The sequence below is a fragment of the Martes martes genome, assembly GCF_963455335.1.
Source record: "Martes martes genome assembly, chromosome: 1".
NCBI classification, from domain to species: domain Eukaryota; kingdom Metazoa; phylum Chordata; class Mammalia; order Carnivora; family Mustelidae; genus Martes; species Martes martes.
In genome coordinates this window covers 83,357,833-83,377,699 of record NC_137888.1, presented here as the reverse complement: position 1 = coordinate 83,377,699, position 19,867 = coordinate 83,357,833, and the positions used below count along the sequence as shown (strand labels likewise).

The 19,867-nt window shown below is 38.2% G+C and overlaps 1 protein-coding gene across 1 annotated transcript in view; it reads right to left on the bottom strand.

The window, feature by feature from the left end:
- IQCJ (IQ motif containing J) overlaps positions 1-19,867 on the bottom strand; it is a gene marked incomplete at both ends in the record, with an annotated part of 51,063 nt that overhangs the window by 13,018 nt on the left and 18,178 nt on the right. The window contains one exon of the mRNA XM_080802601.1: positions 5,649-5,713. Within this exon, the coding sequence (XP_080658727.1) occupies positions 5,649-5,713 (65 nt within the window). The remainder of the gene's footprint in view (positions 1-5,648; positions 5,714-19,867) is intronic.

Below are 19,867 nucleotides of genomic sequence, written 5' to 3'. Positions count from 1 at the left end.
GTAAGTTTGGCTAAGCAGAAAACCAATAGTCAATGGCCACAAATTATATATAAAACATTATCATAGATATTATACATGTATTATCTTAATTCTCACAGTAGCCTCTACCAATTATTTTCCCCACTATACAGCTGAGAAATCAGAAGCTCAAAGAGATTATGTTCTTGTCACTATACAGCAGAAGCCACACTGAAACTCAAGTCTCACAACCACAAAATACTGCTTGAAGGATTTTAATAACATATTTACTAAAGTTAATCATACTGACTTGTTTTCATAGGTCAAATATTTGGCATCCCGATCCATTACATGTATGTGTTAAGGGTGTTTGTGTGTGTGTGTGTGTGTGTGTGTGTGTGTGCGCGCACACGCATGTGTGTTTAAACGGAAACAAAAATTTCAGGGCACATTATTTCCCCAACTACATGTAATGTATGCTGATATCTTTTATTATATTTTAGATTTTAAAAATTATATTTCAGTAGTGACCCATCAAATTGATTTAACAAACCATCAGCAGATTACTATCTACAGTGTGAAAAACATTGCTGCAGGGGTGCCTGGGTGGCTCAGGGGGTTAAGCCTCTGCCTTCAGCTCAGGTCATGATCTCAAAGGTTTTGGGATTGAGCCCTGCATTGGGCTCTGAGCTCAGCGGGGTGCCTGCTTCCCCCTCTCTCTCTGCCTGCCTGTCTGCCTACTTGTGATCTCTATCTCTGCCAAATAAATAAATAAAATCTTTTTAAAAAATTGCTGCAGGGAAACCTAAAGCTTTTGGGGTAGGGAAACTTGAATGGGATGTTTAAGGATGCTGTAGGAGTGAGAAAGGAGAATGATGAAAAATATTTAGGAAGGTATTCAAATTGGTCTGATAATAAGGACCAGGACTATGGTTTTAGAAAAGAAAAGAAAAAGATTAAAAGCAATGTGCTGAAGTTATCTAGGATTTTCTCCTCTTTTGAAAGAAATAACCAAGAGATGGGGAAACACATAGTGGACTAGATAAGTTCCTATGTGGCCTATGTAGATGGTGCCATCAGCACAATATAGCTTTGTGGTTGCCCAGCTGGGATGTCCAGAGGTAAGGGAAAAAAACACTCTTGTTTGCTCTGCACCATTCGTATTCTGGGTCCGTTATTAATTCATCCTTATTCACTCATTCATAAATGTATTGTATGTCTTCTGTATGTGTCAGAAATGATGCAGAACATGAATGATATAATGGTGAAAACACTAGACATGGTCCCTGTTCTATGGTTTTACAATCTAGGAGATGATAGATAATAAACAAATAATTACAAGTGTGATGGATGCTATTATAAGGGAAACACAGAGGGACCTAATCCAGGGTTGATGGGCATGGAAAGTCTTGTTTTTACAAGTCTATAATCTTGTAGGGACAACAACCTTATAGTAAAGATACTTTAAGATTTTGTTAATTAGGGGCACCTGGGTGGCTCAGTGGGTTAAAGCCTCTGCCTTCGGCTCTGGTCATGGTCTCAGGGTCCTGGGATCGAGCCCCACATTGGGCTCTCTGCTCAGCAGGGAGCCTGCTTCCTCCTCTCTCTCTGCCTGCCTCTTGGCCTACTTGTGATCTCTCTGCCAAATAAATAAATAAAATCTTTAAAAAATATATTTTGTTAATTAAACCCCTTAATAGCATATTAGCAAACTGGGCAACAGAGATACATGTGAGGTGCTGTGGGTCCTGTAGTTATGCAGCCACCAAAGCTCAAGTTTTCATAAAAAGAAAAACATTATAACATTAATAAATTTGCTAATTTGGGGTTATAATTTATATAACCTCAACAAACTCTAAACTATGAATACCTGTAGGTTTAATTGGATAGCTTTAGCTCATTCCATCAATAATTACCTGTGGGAAATAAAATGATATGTGAGGTGAATGTGTGACCAACAATCACACATTTCCCACCAGAAAGCCAGCCTAATTCAGTATTTACAACAAATAGCAGTCACCCTGAGGTCTTATTTAAGTTAACAAATGATTATCAAAAACAATACAGTCATAAGCAGGCTCTTAATTAATGGCCTTACTAATTACTCTTCTGTCTATGGGCACACAGGAAGCTTTACTGAGTGTGTCTATGTATATGCACAGAACGCACAGGATTGGCCCTGCATACAGTCTCCAGTAGAACAGAGCTGCGGCTTGCCCTCCCTTCACACTCACTGTCTACCACAAAACCCTGTTGAGCATTCAGAATAAATGTAATGTTCCAAGGGGGAATAACTGATCAACTGCTATGACACCACTATCACTTAACTTACGGTCATTTCAAGTAGCTGAGATGATTTACATCAGCACCTAAGTCAGCTACAGCTATAATGAAATGCCGAACTGCTCACTCAAAGTATACGAATTTTTCAATCAAGTCTGACAGCTTTCAAGGACACAGCCCCACCCCAAAGCCAACCAGGAAAAATCTCTAGAATTCCAGGCAAATGGGTATAGGTTGTTAAGGCTGAGAGCCACTGTTTTCTCTCTGTCCTGGACAAACATGAAAGGGAAGCTTACCCCACAGGCCTGTGTGCTTTGAGGGGAGACTTTAATTCCCATCTCTGGAATTCCTCAATCATGATAAGGAAAAATAAGCATGCAAAGCTGATTGGCCATTTCCAGGGGCTTTTAGCTTCTCCCTGCTTCTGGGTAACAAGGAAAGAATAGGGGAGGAAGGAGGAGGCAGAAGCCCACATATCTGCCATTAATCTTCACAAATCTTCCTGAGAGCAGAGAGCTGGGAAAGATACATGCTGGCACTAGTGAAAAGTTGAACATAGAGTTGTGGGTCAATTAGCAAGGAAAAAAAGTTCTGGAGTTCACTTCTTATATTAAAATCAATAATGAGATACCAACATAACCAAATTTAATAGATAAAAGTGATAAGGAGAACAAAGGCAAGAGAAATGTAGATAAAATTAAATTTCCTTACAACTTGCAGCCTATTGACAAATACCTAAGATATGCAGAGTACAATATTCCTCAAGGAACTCCTGGCTGCCTTAATAATGATGTTTTGCTAGAGACTAAAAGCAACTTTAGTTTGAGAACAGCCAGACCTCCAGGATCCTGTAAGTCTTCTTTAGCATATGGAAATCCATGTAGAGACTTTCTTTATCTCTACCCTTGCCCCACAACCTAAAAGTATACAATCAAAAGCTCCTCAAGATCACAGTGCAACACTTTCTGCTCACTGGCCCTGTTCCCATGATTTAATAAAAACACCTTTTTGCACCGAAAATGTCTCAAGAATTCTTTTGTGACCGTTGGCTCAGTGGCCCCATGTCAAAAGGGCTGAAAGTCACAGAGAAAGTGTGTCCTAAGAGAATTAAGTTACATGAGATTATTGAACAACCAAAAGGAATCTAAAATGTACCAAGACCACTGGTTCTCATCCCCAGCTCCTCATTTGAGTCACATGAAGTCAGCTTTTAAGAAATACTAATTTAAGGACTTCATCCCCAGTGATTCAGATTCAATTTGTCTAGGGTAGAGGTTATGCCAAAGCTTATTTCATTTTTTATTAACTCCCAGGTGATTCTAAGGGCATCTAGGATGAAGAACCACTGATCTAATGTCATTATCACACTAATCTCCATAAAGGAAAATCTTTCTAGTTACACAGCCAAAAACTTTTTAATTATTATTGTTTACATATTGCTAGTGGTGATGAGGGGGGTGGGAACTGAACTAATTTATTCTTAGTTATTCATGGTAATAAGAGTAGACATGATAAGTGTAAATTAAATCTGAAGATAACCCAGAAACTTCAAATCAAAGGGCTGAAACTGTCCTTCAAACGATAACATGGCAAATTCTTAGAATCATGGAAACAGAATGAATATGAAAGTGTCTAGTCCAAACAACCACGGGGCTGGAAAGAGAAGGCGCTGACATGGAAGGCACTGTGCTATTGTGCACGTCCTATTCAATGCTCTCACTAAGACTGTCAAGTCAGTGTTACTATCTTCATTTTTAAAGATGAGGAAGCTGGGTTCAGGGGGATTAAATAATTTGTCCAGATTCACAAAGCTAAGATAAAATCAGAAAGAGGAATCACATCCAAGATTTCCCATTTTCAGGAATGCTTTCAACAGCACTTCAGATGGATGGGCATTTCACTCTTGGAAACCCCTATTATCTGTCATCTCACTCCTTAACACAGAAGCCCATTCTGTTGGGCAGGCAGCATTTTTACAAAAGTTATTCTTTTTCTGAGTCACAAAGCTGTCTCTCCATAAGTGCTGTTCACTGATTCTTGTTATGCTCTCTGGAGCAAGAAGGGCAATTTATCCCCTTTTTAATAGGAAAATTCCTTCAAATGTTTGAGGAAAGCCATTATGTTCCCTCTGAGATTTCTTTTCTCCAAGTACACATACTCAGCTCTTTGTAATAGTTTCACGTTATTCCAGAATCCCCATAATTTTAATTGACCTCCTCTGATGCTTTTGGGAAGGTCTATATGGTTTTTATTTTATTTTATTTCATTTTATTTTACAAAGACAGAGAGAGTGAGAGAGCGCACGTGAGTAGGGGAGAGCAAGGGAGAAGGAGAGAGAGAATATTAAGCAGGCCCCACGCCCAGAGTGGAGCCTGAGGAGGGGCTTGATCTCACAGATCCTGAGATCAAGACCTGAGCCAAAATCAAGAGTTGGATGCTTAACAGACGGAGCTACCCAGGTGCCCCTGTATGTGCTTTTTAAACGTGATGACCAGAGCCACTGGTGACACCCACATGGGCTTTGCACTGGGACTTAGCTAGTGGTTGAGAGCACTGGTGGCATCCAAATTCTCACCCTCGCTACTCTGAGCTAAATATACTTAGACAAGTGCTGACAGCTCTCTGAGCCTCTTTCCCTGTCGATAAAATGGAAATAGTACCTATGTCAAAGGCTGTAATCAGAATTCTATGAGGAAACATCTGTAAGCATTCACTAATATGGAGGATATTGCAAATGCTCAGTAAATGATAGTTCATTTTTTCTTTTATCTTGACAATGCGTGGCTATTGATCAGTCTTATGTTGTAGTAATATTTTTAGAAGCCATATAAAATCATGGTCTCGTGTTAGTAGCAGATAAGAGCTCTAAGCATCTATTCACAAACTGAAATCAGAATATATCCCTCACATGCTCTAATTGCACAATTTTTTAAAACTCTAAATGAAAAATTCACTTGTATCCCTGTTAAATTTCATCTCTTTCTTGCTTTTTTTTTTTCAGCACGGTTTTTCTTCCAATCTGTAATATTATTTTAAATGTTCATTCTATCAGTCTTACTGTTGTTACTTTGTCCTTTTTGCAAATTTTATGACTGCCTTCCGTACATGTCATTGATTAAAAGCCAAAAACAGGGCAGGATTGTTAAGCTTTAAGCCTCAGACATAGCACCACATCTCCATGCATCATATTATTCTGCTGACCAGTATGGCTTGTGTTTTATAGCTCAACTAGCCATACATCTATCTACTGTATCTCAAATAAGCCATATTTCTGGGTCCTGATTACAATGATATCATAAGAAACTGTGGAATTTACTTATTCACTTTTGTCTTGCCAGGTATTTTTTTTTTCTTGCAAGCTTTTTAACCTCAAACATAAAATAATTTCCTTTGTATTTTTTACTTACTTTTCAAGTAAATATTTTCCATCATTAACTTGTTCTAAAGGATTCTGCAATCTTTTCATTTCTTCCTGTGAAAAAGAAAAGAAGTATAAATTGACCCCATGCACTTGTAGGTAATAATATTTGAGTACAGATGTTTGCAAATTGAGATAACACACTGCTGAGAGTTCTGGACTTTGCAATGGATAAGTGCTTAAACATACAATAAAATTTGGTCCTTGATCAAATTAGAATACAATACTGCCAAATTGTGTGATTTTTTTTTTTATGCCACTAAAGATAATGCTTCCTGTTATTTTCCCAGAGTGGGGATGTATTTATATGGATCCACTCACGCTCTTCCCAAATTTACTCTGTCAACAGTGTTATGTTTGCTGGTTGCTGGGTGAAGAGCTCTAATGAGTGTGTGTTGGGTTTGGTCATTCAGCAATCATCCCCTCCTGTCTATTGGTAACTCTAGGTAAACTTGTCCCTGAGTCACAGTGCGCAGAAATGCACAAGACACACACACACACACACACACACACACACACACACACACACACACACACACATCCCTTCTCTGCATTTTAGGCACCCAGTCTCTGTAATCCCATTCTTCAGGCCACAGTGATTGGTTCAGGGATATGACAGAAGCCACTACTTGCCTCTTCACAAAAACTATTAATGTGCCAAGAGGAAGCCCCAATTACACACATTTGTCCCTACAAGACCATCAGGACGAGTCCCAACATGCTTCTAAGCTACCAGAACTCCAAGTCTCCTAGGTCATCTCCCATTACTCATTTTCTTTAACTTTTTACTGCATTGTGCATCCCAGAATTTGACCCTGTCACCCACCTCTCCCCAGTCCCTCCAAGCTTTCTACTGAGCCTTTTGGAATTCATAGTCTGTCATTAGCAAAATCCTCTATCTCCTCTTTGAACATTCCCTTTAACTTATTCTGACTGTACCCTACCTCACTGTTCTGGGAAGAGCTAACTTTTTGTTAAAGCAAGAAGATCAAAGAACCATTTAGAAATGAGTTTTAGGATATAGAGGACTTTGCTGATGACACACTTGGCTGAATCCCTGAACACATCATCTCTCCTGCAGTCTGCTTAAGAGGCGGTCATTTCTATCCCACATGCTATACCCAGCACAGTCTAAAGGAGGTATGGGACCCCTCTTCCCCTCATTGATTCACCCAAATCCTCCTCATTCCTATGAAATCTTAGCTTCTCTGGAAGTATGCCAGGACTTTATCCTAAGCGTCTGTCCTCTTCCTTATCAATCCTCACTCCTTAGGAGGCCTTACCCAGTCCTATGGCTTTAAATTTATATTTGTACCTGACCTCTCCTCTGAACTCCTCCCTTCTACACTACTTTCTTACTTGACATCTCCAGATGCATGTCCAATGGGCATCTCAAGTTCAAAACCAAAGTCTTGATTTCCTCGCCTTCACCCTCCCACCCCAAACTCCTTCTTCACCACTTTTTCCTCATTTTAGCAAATGGCATCACTATTCACCCAGATATGCAGAGCTAAAACCTAGGTGTCAGGCTTTATGCCTTTGTTTCTCTCACAACACACAATCAGCTAATCTTGTTGATTTAATTTCAAAATATATCCAGAACTGACCTCTGCTTCTCAGTGTGGTCTAAGCCAACTCTGAGTCTCTTATCTCTGTTTCCCATATGAGCCCAGTTCAGTCAATTCACCTTACATCAGCCAGCATCACCTTTTAGTACCTAGCCTTTCACTTTTTAGTGCATGAAACGCACATACCATAAATGTACTTTTGACAAATGCATACACTGGCAGAACCACCACCCAAAAATGAAATAAAGAACATTTCTCTCTCTAGAAAGTTTCTTTCCAATTCTTCTCTTTTAATTCCCTTCTCCTGTTCTGATTTCAATCATCATAGATTAATTTGGCTTATTCTAGAACTTCATATAAAATTATCTATTCTTTTGTGTCTGGCTTAATTCACTAAACATTATATTTTGTAATTCGTTGCTCAACCAATATTTATTGTTTAAACTGTACTTTGGTACCTAAAGAAGAATTTCTATTTTTTTTTTCCCTCTGAATTCTAGAGTATAAGGATTTTGAAGTGTGAAGAACCCTGGAACAAACGCAAGTGTTTGCTATGGTAAGAGCTGCTAACTGGAAAAAAAGATAACATAGCAGAAAGGATGGAAGCCAAGGAAAACAGCTAAGGAACCAATGCTCTAGTGATGCTGTGAACATCTTGGTCAAACTGGAGCTGGAAACCAGCATACTGATAGACTTGTCAGCTTTATGAGCCAATAAGTTCTCTCATTTGCTTAAGGCACTTTTGGTTAAGATTTCTATTATCTTTCAGTTGAAAGAATCCAAACTCGGAAGTGACAGTATGAGCCATAACCTAGGGCTACTATATACAAAACCCTAACTTAGATGAGACATGGAAATATAAAAGTTCAGAACCGGGCAGTTCTTGTTTATTTTGTTTTGTTTTGTCAGTGTCTTAAAACATGTGTTATTCAGAAGAATAATGGATAAAGCAGGTCATGGTCTTCAGTTCCTTTTTATTAAATACTGCTGCTTTTATATCCAATACTGGTATAACAAACCTCACATGAAGAATAATTCTGCATCTTCTGCAAAACTGCTCTATAAAACACTGTATGTTTTGTTACAGGTTCTCTCATATAAAAGAATAAAATTTTAGGATTTACTGCGAGGTGATGTTTTCCCCTTCTGATACAATATTGCACTTGTCTTCATCAACAATAACAATTTATAAGTCTTACAGAGGTTGTTTATTTTGCCTCGAAGCTTAAGCTAAATTAAATACTCCATTGTCAGAACTACTTTTTCCATGCTGTTAGTACAATTATACCCTGTTCTTTCACTATATGGTGTATGAAATTCTTTATTTTTACTTTAACTCTTTTTACATGTGTGCTTTTCACAGTAAGTGGAAGCCAGCAGGATAGCAGCAGAGTACATACATGATAAATGGGTAAGGAAGATAAACATGATTCATAGGTAGGTAAGTAGGTAAACAGACAGACAGAACATCTTTTTCCCTTCTATATGTGGCTCTTTATTTTCAAGGTAAAACTAGCTCTTCATTACTATAGACACTGGTTTCTTACTCTAAGTCTCCATATTTATCTTTTGTTTTCCCTCAAACCTCCAACTCTCCCATCTATTCCTTCATCATATCCCATCCCACCTTCAGTGACATAGCAAGAGATGAAGCAGCTGTTATACAGAAAGGAAACAGATTGAATAAGAATCCATGAAATCCTGAAAACCAAAGGAGGATTTTTAGGTCATAAACTTGTTCTTTTTTACCCCCTGGATTATTAGAAAAAAGACTGAGCTGTTAGTAGTCCCGGGACTTTCTTCTCTAAGATGTGCCTGTGGCATGCTTTCTTTTCTTTTTCCCTGGGGATTTGGGGAGCAGGAAATAAAGGGCTTTTGCACTCTGTGCCAGCCACTCTCCTTTCCTTGGTTCTTTCATTGCAGAGAGCTTGCTGTGTGGGGAGGGCTTTGATGCAGCACTTTATTCAATCTGACTATCCACGTTCTAGGAAATCATATTAAACATAAGGTCAATGACTAACAAGAGCTTTCTGAACAGCTGTTCTGCTGACAATTTGGAGGATTGATTTCATCATTTGGTTATTTAAGCTAACTATACAAAAACACTTCAATTCAATTGGCCTGGAATTTCCAAACCATGTCCTCATTTTCTCGGAAATGGATAAGGAAGGTGCTTGCTCAACAGATCTTCACTTGGAGTTTAACTTTTTGAAAGTTTTGTTTCAATTTACCATTTAAAACATATACAATTGTAGGGTCATAGGGAAGCTGTATTTTTAATTTCTTAAGGAATCTCCACACTGTTCTCCAAGGTGGCTGCACCAACTTGCATTCCCACCAACAGTGTAAGAGGGTTCCCCTTTCTCCACATCCTCTCCAACACACGTTGTTTCCTGTCTTGCTAATTTTGGCCATTCTAACTGGTGTAAGGTGGTATCTCAATGTGGTTTTAATTTGAATCTCCCTGATGGCTAGTGATGATGAACATTTTTTCATGTGTCTGGTAGCCATTTGTATGTCTTCATTGGAGAAGTGTCTGTTCATATCTTCTGCCCATTTTTTGATATGATTATCTGTTTTGTGTGTGTTGAGTTTGAGGAGTTCTATATAGATCCTGGATATCAACCTTTTGTCTGTACTGTCATATGCAAATATCTTCTCCCATTCCATGGGTTGCCTCTTTGTTTTGTTGACTGTTTCCTTTGCTGTGCAGAAGATTTTGATCTTGATGAAGTCCCAAAAGTTCATTTTCGCTTTTGTTTCCTTTGCCTTTGGAGACATATCTTGAAAGAAGTTGCTGTGGCTGATTATCGAAGAGGTTACTGCCTATGTTCTCCTCTAGGATTCTGATGGATTCCTGTCTCATGTTGAGGTCTTTTATCCACTTCGAGTTTATCTTTGTGTACGGTGTAAGAGAATGGTCAAGTTTCATTCTTCTACATATAGCTGTCCAGTTTTCCCAGCACCATTTATTGAAGAGACTGTCTTTTTTCCACTGGATATTTTTTCCTGCTTTGTCGAAGATTATTTGACCATAGAGTTGAGGGTCCATATCTGGGCTCTCTACTCTGTTCCACTGGTCTATATGTCTGTTTTTATGCCAGTACCATGCTGTCTTTGTGATCACAGCTTTGTAGTAAAGCTTGAAATCAGGTAATGTGATGCTGCCAGTTTTATTTTTGTTTTTCAACATTTCCTTAGCGATTCGGGGTCTCTTCTGATTCCATACAAATTTTAGGATTATTTGCTCCAGCTCTTTGAAAAATACTGGTGGAATTTTGATCGGAATGGTACTAAAAGTATAGATTACTCTAGGCAGTATAGACCCCGAAGATACAGATGTAGTGAAAAGAAGGGCCATCTGTACCCCAATGTTTATAGCAGCAATGGCCATGGTCACCAAACTGTGGAAAGAACCAAGATGCCCTTCAATGGACGAATGGATAAGGAAGATGTGGTCCATATACACTATGGAGTATTATGCCTCCATCAGAAAGGATGAATACCCAACTTTTGTAGCAACATGGGCAGGACTGGAAGAGATTATGCTGAGTGAAATAAGTCAAGCAGAGAGAGTCAATTATCATATGGTTTCACTTATTTGTGGAGTATAACAAATAACCTGGAGGACATGGGGAGATGGAGAGGAGAAGGGAGTTGAGGGAAATTGGAAGGGGAGGTGAACCATGAGAGACTATGGACTCTGAAAAACAACCTGAGGGTTTTGAAGGGGCAGTGGGTGGGAGGTTGGGGGAGCCAGGTGGTGGGTATTAAGGAGGGCATGTATTGCATGGAGCACTGGGTGTGATGCAAAAACAATGAATACTGAAAAGAAATAAAAATATATATATACACAAAATGGTCTTTCCCATCACTGGTTTCTCCCACTAGTCCTTTTTGTCTCTGATTTCATATATGGAAATATCATTTCCCTACTAGAAGCCAACAGTGGCTCCCCAGTGCTTTGAGGACAGAATCCAAATTCCACAGTCAAGGTCTGGTGCAACAGAGCCCAGCTGTCTCTCCCCACTCCACCTCATATGCCCTGACCCACACACTTCATCCCTAAGTCTGATATGAAACTTCACATAATCCTGGAACTCACATCCTCTCTTACTGGACATTCAATAACAGTGTGCCCCCAATTATTCTACTCGCCCACTCCCACTCTTCCTTCAGGAAGCCCCCAACGTTATTCTTTCCCATAGAAGCTTTTGGAACTCAACAGGAAGGTCAGATACCATACCTTGCTTCCTTTGCAAACTATGGTGATCCCTATTTTAGCATTACCTCTCTACATGATGCACCCTGCCACCCCACCACTAAGATCTTTGAAGTTAGGGATGGTGACTTGCTCACGATGAGATGCCTATTCCCCAATAAGGCATTTAGGAGTACTTAATAAATATATGTTGAATAAATGAATAATAAATGAATTGAATGTATTGTTCTAACTGAAGTGAAAAGAAATCTTAGTAGCTTAATGCCCCTAAAAATCCCAAGAAATTGTATGTCTTCTGATGACTCTTCTCTACCTCTCTCAATAAGCTTTTTTTAAATCATTCAGTAACTTTCTTTTTTATTTAACATTATATTTTTCTAGCTTTACTGAGGTATAATCGACAATTTAAAATTATATATGTTTAAGGTGTACTATTTGATGATTTGATATATGCAAACATTGTGAAATGATTGCCATAATCAAGCTAATTAACATATCCATCACCTTATAGTTACCCTTCCTTCCTTCCTTCCATCCTTCCTTCTTTCTTCTTCCCTCCCTCATTCCCTCCCTCCCTCTCACTCTTCCTTCCTTTCTTTTTTCCCTTCTCTTTTCTTTTTTTTTTTTGGTTTTTGGTGGGGTAAAAACACTTAAGATCTACCCTCTCAGCATATTTCAAGTATGCACTACAGTATTGTTAACTGTACACTGCTATTCATTGGATGTCTAAAACTTACTTATCTTGCATAATTGAAACTTTGTTCTGCTTGGCCAACATCTCCCTATTCATACTCTTGACTCATCCCCACTCTCCTCTGAGTTCTGGGAGGCTCAAAATTTTGGGCTGTATCAACCTGGCCTCTTTGTCCTGTGGCCTTGGATAGGATTTGAGCAGTGGGAGGCACTGCATAAAATCAGAAGTTAGCAGAAGAAAGAAGTTGGACCACTTACTCTGTTTTCTCCAGTCTCTTATGAAAACACAGACTGGTGTTACTAGAGGCTACAGCTTGCATGGGGTGGCCTCTCCCACAAGGTGGTTCTTGTCTATAACTGCTCCCATTTCTTGCCCGTTCAAGGCCTTTCTTTTGTTTTCTTCCTTTCCCTTCCTTATTATTGCCCTTTCTCACTATTGAAATTATCTTGCAGCTGAACATGAATTTCTTTGGGAGGAAAAAGTGGCTAATAGGACATACACTCTGCCCATATCCATGTAGCTACTCTATTAACTCTTTCAATCACTCTTTTAAATGAGTCATATGTCTTCTTACTGAACTCTGGCTGACATGCCTCAAGGATCTTTGCTTTTGCTTGAATTATTCAAGCATAACCAAGACGTATAGTATTCCATATCCTTAATCCTATTTTCCCAAATAAAACTTGTGTTACAGGGGCACCTGGGTGGCTCAGTGGGTTAAAGCCTCTGCCTTTGGCTCAGGTCATGATCCCAGGGTCCTGGGATCAAGCCCCACATTGGGCTCTCTGCTCAGTGGGGAGCCTGCTTCCTCCTCTCTCTCTCTGCCTGTCTCTCTGCCTATTTGTGATCTTTGCCTATCAAATAAACAAATAAAATCTTAAAAAAAAAAAAACTTGTGTTACAGGAGGCTGTGAAATGCAGGCTGTACAGTTAGGGGGCATAACTGATTGATTATTTGCCAAAGCCTATGCTTTGCAATATCCTAAGAGTTGTTTTGAAGTAACTTGGATGTAAACTGCTAGACTAAATGGCAGATGCTAGATTTTGTTCTTTTGTGTCTGACTGTCCCTTCTACCTTACTCCTTCTGGTTTTTCTCCTGTCACAGACAGGAGAATATAGCTAAAAGGTTAGGTCAGCTCATCTTTGTGGCTACTTGGTCAGTCCCTTAATATGCCCAATAATAAAATATTGTTCTTTTATTATTTTTCCTGTCCTTGCCACTTCTACTGTCTGAACAAGCAGGATATGTCCTTTGAACAAGTTTAAAATAAGAAATTCATTCAAAATTATTTTTTCTCTAAAGTGCACTTATATTTAAACACCAAACTTTAACCTTTCTGACTTATACCTTGGCCATTTTATTCCCAGAGTATCCCAGAGCATTTAAAGTAACTTAAAACATGGAAACAATCTGCAATTTACTTCATTGTGTAGCTATGGGTGACAAGGCCTGTGCCACTTATATACATCATTTTTTGTGTGTGTGTTGGAAATAATTTCATGTTAACCTAAAGGTAACTATTTAACAAAAGTTAAGAGCCAAAATTATTTTTGACTATTCTATCATTCAATTAAATATCACCAATCTTCCTTACTGCCCTCCTCCATTGACCTTTTTTAAATGGAAATGTAATAAAGGCACTAAAAAAGGGGTTACTAATGTTTGCATAATTTGGAAAAGTAGAAGACACAAAATCTATACTAATTTTAGCTCTGCATCATTAAACATGAAATATTGATTATTGCTTTTTGCAACAGAATTTATGAAGCTAGCTAGGCTGCTGTGTCCACATAAAGTGATTCTGATGCTTTGCCCTCAGATCTCAGTGGCTGTAAATGATGCTCCTTGGTGACAGCTGGGAGGCTGGCATTCTGATCCACAGCCTTAAGAGATACATTTCCCAGATTAGACCAGGAATGACCCAGCTGCACAGCCCAACTTCAGAAAATTAAATTGGAGAGAGTCCAACCTCTGTTGAAATAACTGTGTGAATTACAATGTTTCCATGGGCCTTGTTATAATGTAAATGTACTTTACAATTTACTGTCATTTCCCTTCTACTCCCGCTGTGAATATGGGCATTAATAGTCATCTCATATATTTAAAGGCAAAATGGCATCAAAAATAAAAATGCAAGATTCATGTTTTCTCCCTTGGAAAGCAGAGACTAAATTCCTTTCTTTTTTGCTTTTGCCATTTTTTTAAAAAGAGCATACTTTTTGTTTATGTATTATGCATTAATGGTTTTTGTGGCTGAGAGACCTGTAAATTTCACACAGGAAGTTATCTTGCAGCTGAACATGAATTTCTTTGGGAGGAAAAAGTGGCTAATAGGACATCAAGAGCTCATTTAAAGGATTCATTCAGGTAAGTTATAGGCATATGAGGTAGTAGACTTAAAAAGAGATTTGCTTGTTTCTAGCACTTTAAGGACATTTTGAATGTCCAACAAGATGCAGAGGGGCTGTGATTTTATAGTGACAATCACTGAGTGAGGTAGTTCCAGGCCTCACTATGCCAGTTCTCAGTGGCATTTTTATTTGCTATCTCATACATAGTAAAACTTACAAACTTATCTACATAAGATATGATGATGTGAATTGTTGTGATAGCTCATTTTTTATTCTTATTTGACCAATCAGGCTATGTTCATAGGCATTAGGACATAAAAACGCCTTTGACCGCCAATTCTGAGAGTGCCAAATACCTGAACTCACTTGAACAGATACCAAAGAGAAACATATTAAGTAAAAACCCAGTTACGACTGTATATGTCATTGGTCACCTTGGATCTGAGCTGATTTCAGACTTTGAGATTCTCATGGAGTAGAAGTGAGGAAGGATACTCATCTGGAATACCTACCACCACACCATCCACATCAGACCCTTGCCCTAATGTGAATAAGTACCGGCAGATGCACCAGACGGCCCCAGTGGATCTAGGATTGTCAGACAGGTATTTATGTTGAAAAATACCACTTAGGCTTAAACATCCCCTTTTTCCTTTCCCTAAGATTATGCATGGTCTCAAGAACTTTTGCTAGTCTCGATCACAGACATTCTAAAATTATCATTATAAAATAAAATACTGAGGGGTGCCTGGGTGGCTCAATGGGTTAAAGCCTCTGCCTTAGGCTTGGGTCATGATCCCAGAATCCTTGGATCAGGCCCTGCATAGGGCTCTCTGCTCAGCTGGGAACCTGCTTCCCCCTCTCTCTCTGCCTGCCTCTCTGCCTACTTGTGAGTTCTCTCTGTCAAATAAATAAATAAAATCTTTAAAATAAAATAAAATACTCAGCTCATTACAAAAAGTCTAACCACTCCTATTCAATCTAGGATGCGAAAAATTAAAATACTATTAGTAATAATTTTAAAGTAATCACTCTACTCAAACTTAATTCAGCTTAATAGCTAGACAACCATGAAAACTCAACTGAGACTGAAATACTAAGTACAATCACTGGGGTGTAGATATTTTTACATCTTATATATTTCTATATTTTGGGGGAAAGGTCCTAGATACCATGCATTAAGTGAAAAATTCACATGCACGCAAGCATAAATGTGTACATGCCAACAAATAAACAACTCTTAGAATGCAGACAATAGCAAAGATGGATTAGTGAATCCATACACCAACTCCAGATTTCCTGTGCCAAAGGACAACAACAAAGTAAAGGTAATCAGAACACCATGTAACACCCAAATCATTTATATCTGATTCTAAAATGTATTTCATTATACTGTAGCAAATGCTGTCCAGATTAGAATTTTTCCTAGTCCAAGTGGAAAATGAATTTGCAGTTCTTATTTTTTACCAAGTGATATTATGGGGAAACAACCCAAATTCATGCTGGGAAGAGCTCTCCTAACATGCTGTGCAGTACCACAGACTTGTCCTCTTCCTGTTCCTTCCACTATCACCCACAGTTGGGACCATAAGGTTCTCACCAGAACCATTACATTGGGGTACCTAATTGTTTTTCTTTAAGTACATTTCCAATAATTTAATTCTCCTACTCATAAACTCTAAACAAAAATAATATCCAGGGTTAAAAATATTCTTAATCCCACAACTGCAGTACTGCTCCTTCTATACCTTCTGAAATCCCTTAAAGTTCACTTCAAATGCAATTTTATAAATTTTAATATTTCCTTCCATATTTAATGTCATGTCATTTCTTTGAACTACTGTTATCACTACTAACATTTATTGAATTTTACTAGGTTCCAGGCTCTTTGTATAAATTATCTTTTAAAAATTATGACTGAAGCCCCATAAAAATAGCAAAAGATGCAATTATTATTCCCATTACCTGGATAAGAAAATAGACTCAGAAAGATTACAGAACTTGACCAAGGTCTTAGAGGAAACATGGCATGTCAACCTAAGCACTCTGATTCCAGAATCTAAACTCTATCCTCTCCACTCTTTCCCATGAATGACATGGAACATGCAACAATGTGAGCAGTGGCAGTAATTCACCAATGAAGCCTATAAACAAGAAGTTGTAGTGTTCTGCAAAGTATTCAGATTTCTTATCTGAACGAGACTTGTCATCTACTTGCTGTGTCATCACAGACAACATTCTTTCTAGGTTCAGTTTCAACATTTGTAAAATGATAACAACAATGCCTACTCCACAGTGTTATGTGAGGATCAACTAAAATAACGGATTTAAAAGCATTCTTTGTACAATAAAGTACTGGCCACCCATAAGGAGATTCCTTAAGTGCCTGTCTTACTAAGGACAGCAATCACGTCTCACTTGTTATTCCTGTGGCACCCACCTCTGCGCCATTCTTGCTGTGTCATCGTGGGCTAGGAAAGCCCTTTGAGCCCCAGTTTCATTATCTTTAAGAGGGAGACACTAATCATACCAAATTCCAAGGATTGTCGTGCTACTTGATTAAAAATTCACGTAAAGCATTCAGTTGTGCACCGGGCATTAGTAGAAGCTCAATAATGTTATTTTCATTATTATTAAATTTTTATTATATCTCTCCAGCCCATTCAAAACATGGATGTACATCTAAACAACTTCTCCTGGCTCAGTCTAAACTCACTTCCAGTAGTCACTCAGTTCTGTCAATTCCATTTTCTAATTGTCTCCAGAGCATACCCTCCCTATTTGCAATGTCCTTAGTTAAGGATTTTTTGCCTGCCAGAGTGAACAACCTAAAATGCCAACTTCATCATTAGTTCAGTCACTTGCTTGAAACCCTTCTTGCTTCCTTTCACCTAGCTGATAGAGCCTAAGTCTCCAGGTGCAGGACCTCATATGATGGTTCTGTGTAACCTGCCCCAGCTGTCCCTCCTGTTCCTTTCCTAAGAGACCCACCCCCACTACACTTAATCCTCTTGGAACATCAACATGTCATTAAAACCCCGAGTTAAGATCAGGTGCTCAGAAACTTGGAATGATTTGGTCCATGTTTTGAAATAAAACAATGATAAAGAGAAGTTTTTTGAAAGAGAAACACAAGAGTAATAATACATTATGGTGTACCTGTCATCATTAAATAATAAACACAACATTACTTCAATTATCAGGACAGTGGTCTCTCAGAAAACTCTATACATTGGAGCAATGTCTCCATACCCATATAATTGGTTTTCTGCAACACAAACACTTCTCACACAGCCCCTAAACTCACCTGTTTTACCTGAAATTCTTCACTTAGAGACTTCTTTAGAAAGCAGTTATTAAACAAGCCTAATTTTGTTTCCTGACTTGTAGCAAATAAAATAATTCATTAAAGATGAGATTATCAAAAGATGTGAAAGAGGTGATCACAGACTAGGTGTGGAAGGAGGAAATAGAAAACTAAAAAGTAGATCCTAATCTATATTTTCATTGAACACATAAAGGAAGATCCTTAACTGCCTGGAATGTTGCTTTCTCTTGAAAACTTCCTGAAGTTCCCCCCCTTTTGAAGTAAATTTTGCTTCTCTGAAATCTTATAGCTATATATGTCTATGCTGAGAACAGCCCTTAAGTTGACCATATAAGTTGTATTTTATTTTCCTCAATATAGCCTAAATGTTTAGGGGTGGAATTCTATTTTCATTAAGCTTAAGTGACCTATCAAACTTACAAACCCTATTTCTGGACTTCACAAATAGGGGTGTGCCAGCAATAGGCTGAGGGTAAATGAAGCTTTAGATCAGGGCAAATATACCCAAGATGTCAATTTTACTCCACGAATAGCAAATGCATGGTTTTAAAATGGAGTTCAAAGTTTGCACTAATTTTAAAGTGAAAACAGGAGATGTCAAACAGTTTTAGGTTTGCATATTGCTATTTTTTCCCATATGCCTCCAACAATAATACTCATGCGATTCTCTGCCTTCAAAACTTCTGGGTGGAGAATTGATAAGCACTACTCTAGTCAGGATGGAAAGTGAATATCAGGTATTTTTAAAGTTAAGATTGCTGAGAAATATGTAATGGTATTATTTCTACCAACACTGCATAAAGCAAAAAACATTTTGTAGTTATAAGATAAGGGTAACTTTTTTTTTTTTCAATGCCATAGGACTTTATTTCTACTTCTTTTATGGAACTCAGTGGTTGTGGAGGGAGAAGGTAGAATCCATATGTATCTGTCCACATAACAGCAAATAAAGTAGACGTTACTATACTTAGGGAAGGGAAAACTCACTTCTTTTTTTAATTAAGTTTTTTCTTTTAACTCAAGAATAGTCAATATAGAGTATTATATTAGTTTCAGGTGTATACAATAGTGATTTGACAATTGTATACATCATTACTCAGTACTCATCATGATAAGTGTACTCTTAATGCCTTTCACCTATTTCACCCATCCCCCCATGCACTTCCCCTCTGATATGCTTTATTTTAAACAAGTACTCTCAGTTAAAGTTTTTTTTTTTCAACGAGAACATTATTTACTTGAAGTATACTTCAGAATACATGGTTCCAAAAGATATATATAAAACTTTCCATCCAAGAAAAACAGAGTACACATATTCTTCAAGTACACACAGAAGAATCCCCCAGTTAAATCACATAAAGAGACATATCAAATATTACAAATTTAAGAAGACTGAAATCATACCGCATATATTTTCCAAATACAATCATACAAAACCAGGAATACTCACTTCTACATCTGATCACATACCAGACTCAGTGGCTGCTGAGCTTTCTGAGCTTGGATTATGATCTCACAGGCACATCAAGCATGATACATTTTAGCATCCAGCATAATTCTGAGCAGACAGCAATAAGAGGGATATTCAGTAAAATTCATTAATGGAAGAAAGAGACACTTAGGAGGTTGAATGGAGGGGTGCCTGGGTGGCTCAGTCCGTTGAGAGTCCGCCTTCGGTTTAGGTCATGGTCTCAGGGTCCTGGGATCAAGTACCGCATCAGGCTCGCTACTCAGCGAGAAGTCTGCTTCTCCCTCTCACTCTGCCCCTCCTGCCTGCTCATGCTTGCTCTCTCTCTCTCTCTCTCTCTCAAATAAATAAATAAAATCTTTAAAAAAAGAGGTTGAATGGAATCTACAACACAGAATAAATAGACTTGAGAGCAGAACTTGAGAGAGAATAAGAAAAAAAAAAAGCATTGCAAGTCAGCAAACTTTCCTCTCATCATTATTCATTGTTCCATTCATTCCTTAACAAAAATATAGTCACATATGTTAGGTACTGTGCTAGGCATGAGGATATAATGGGGATAGGGGAGAAGACAA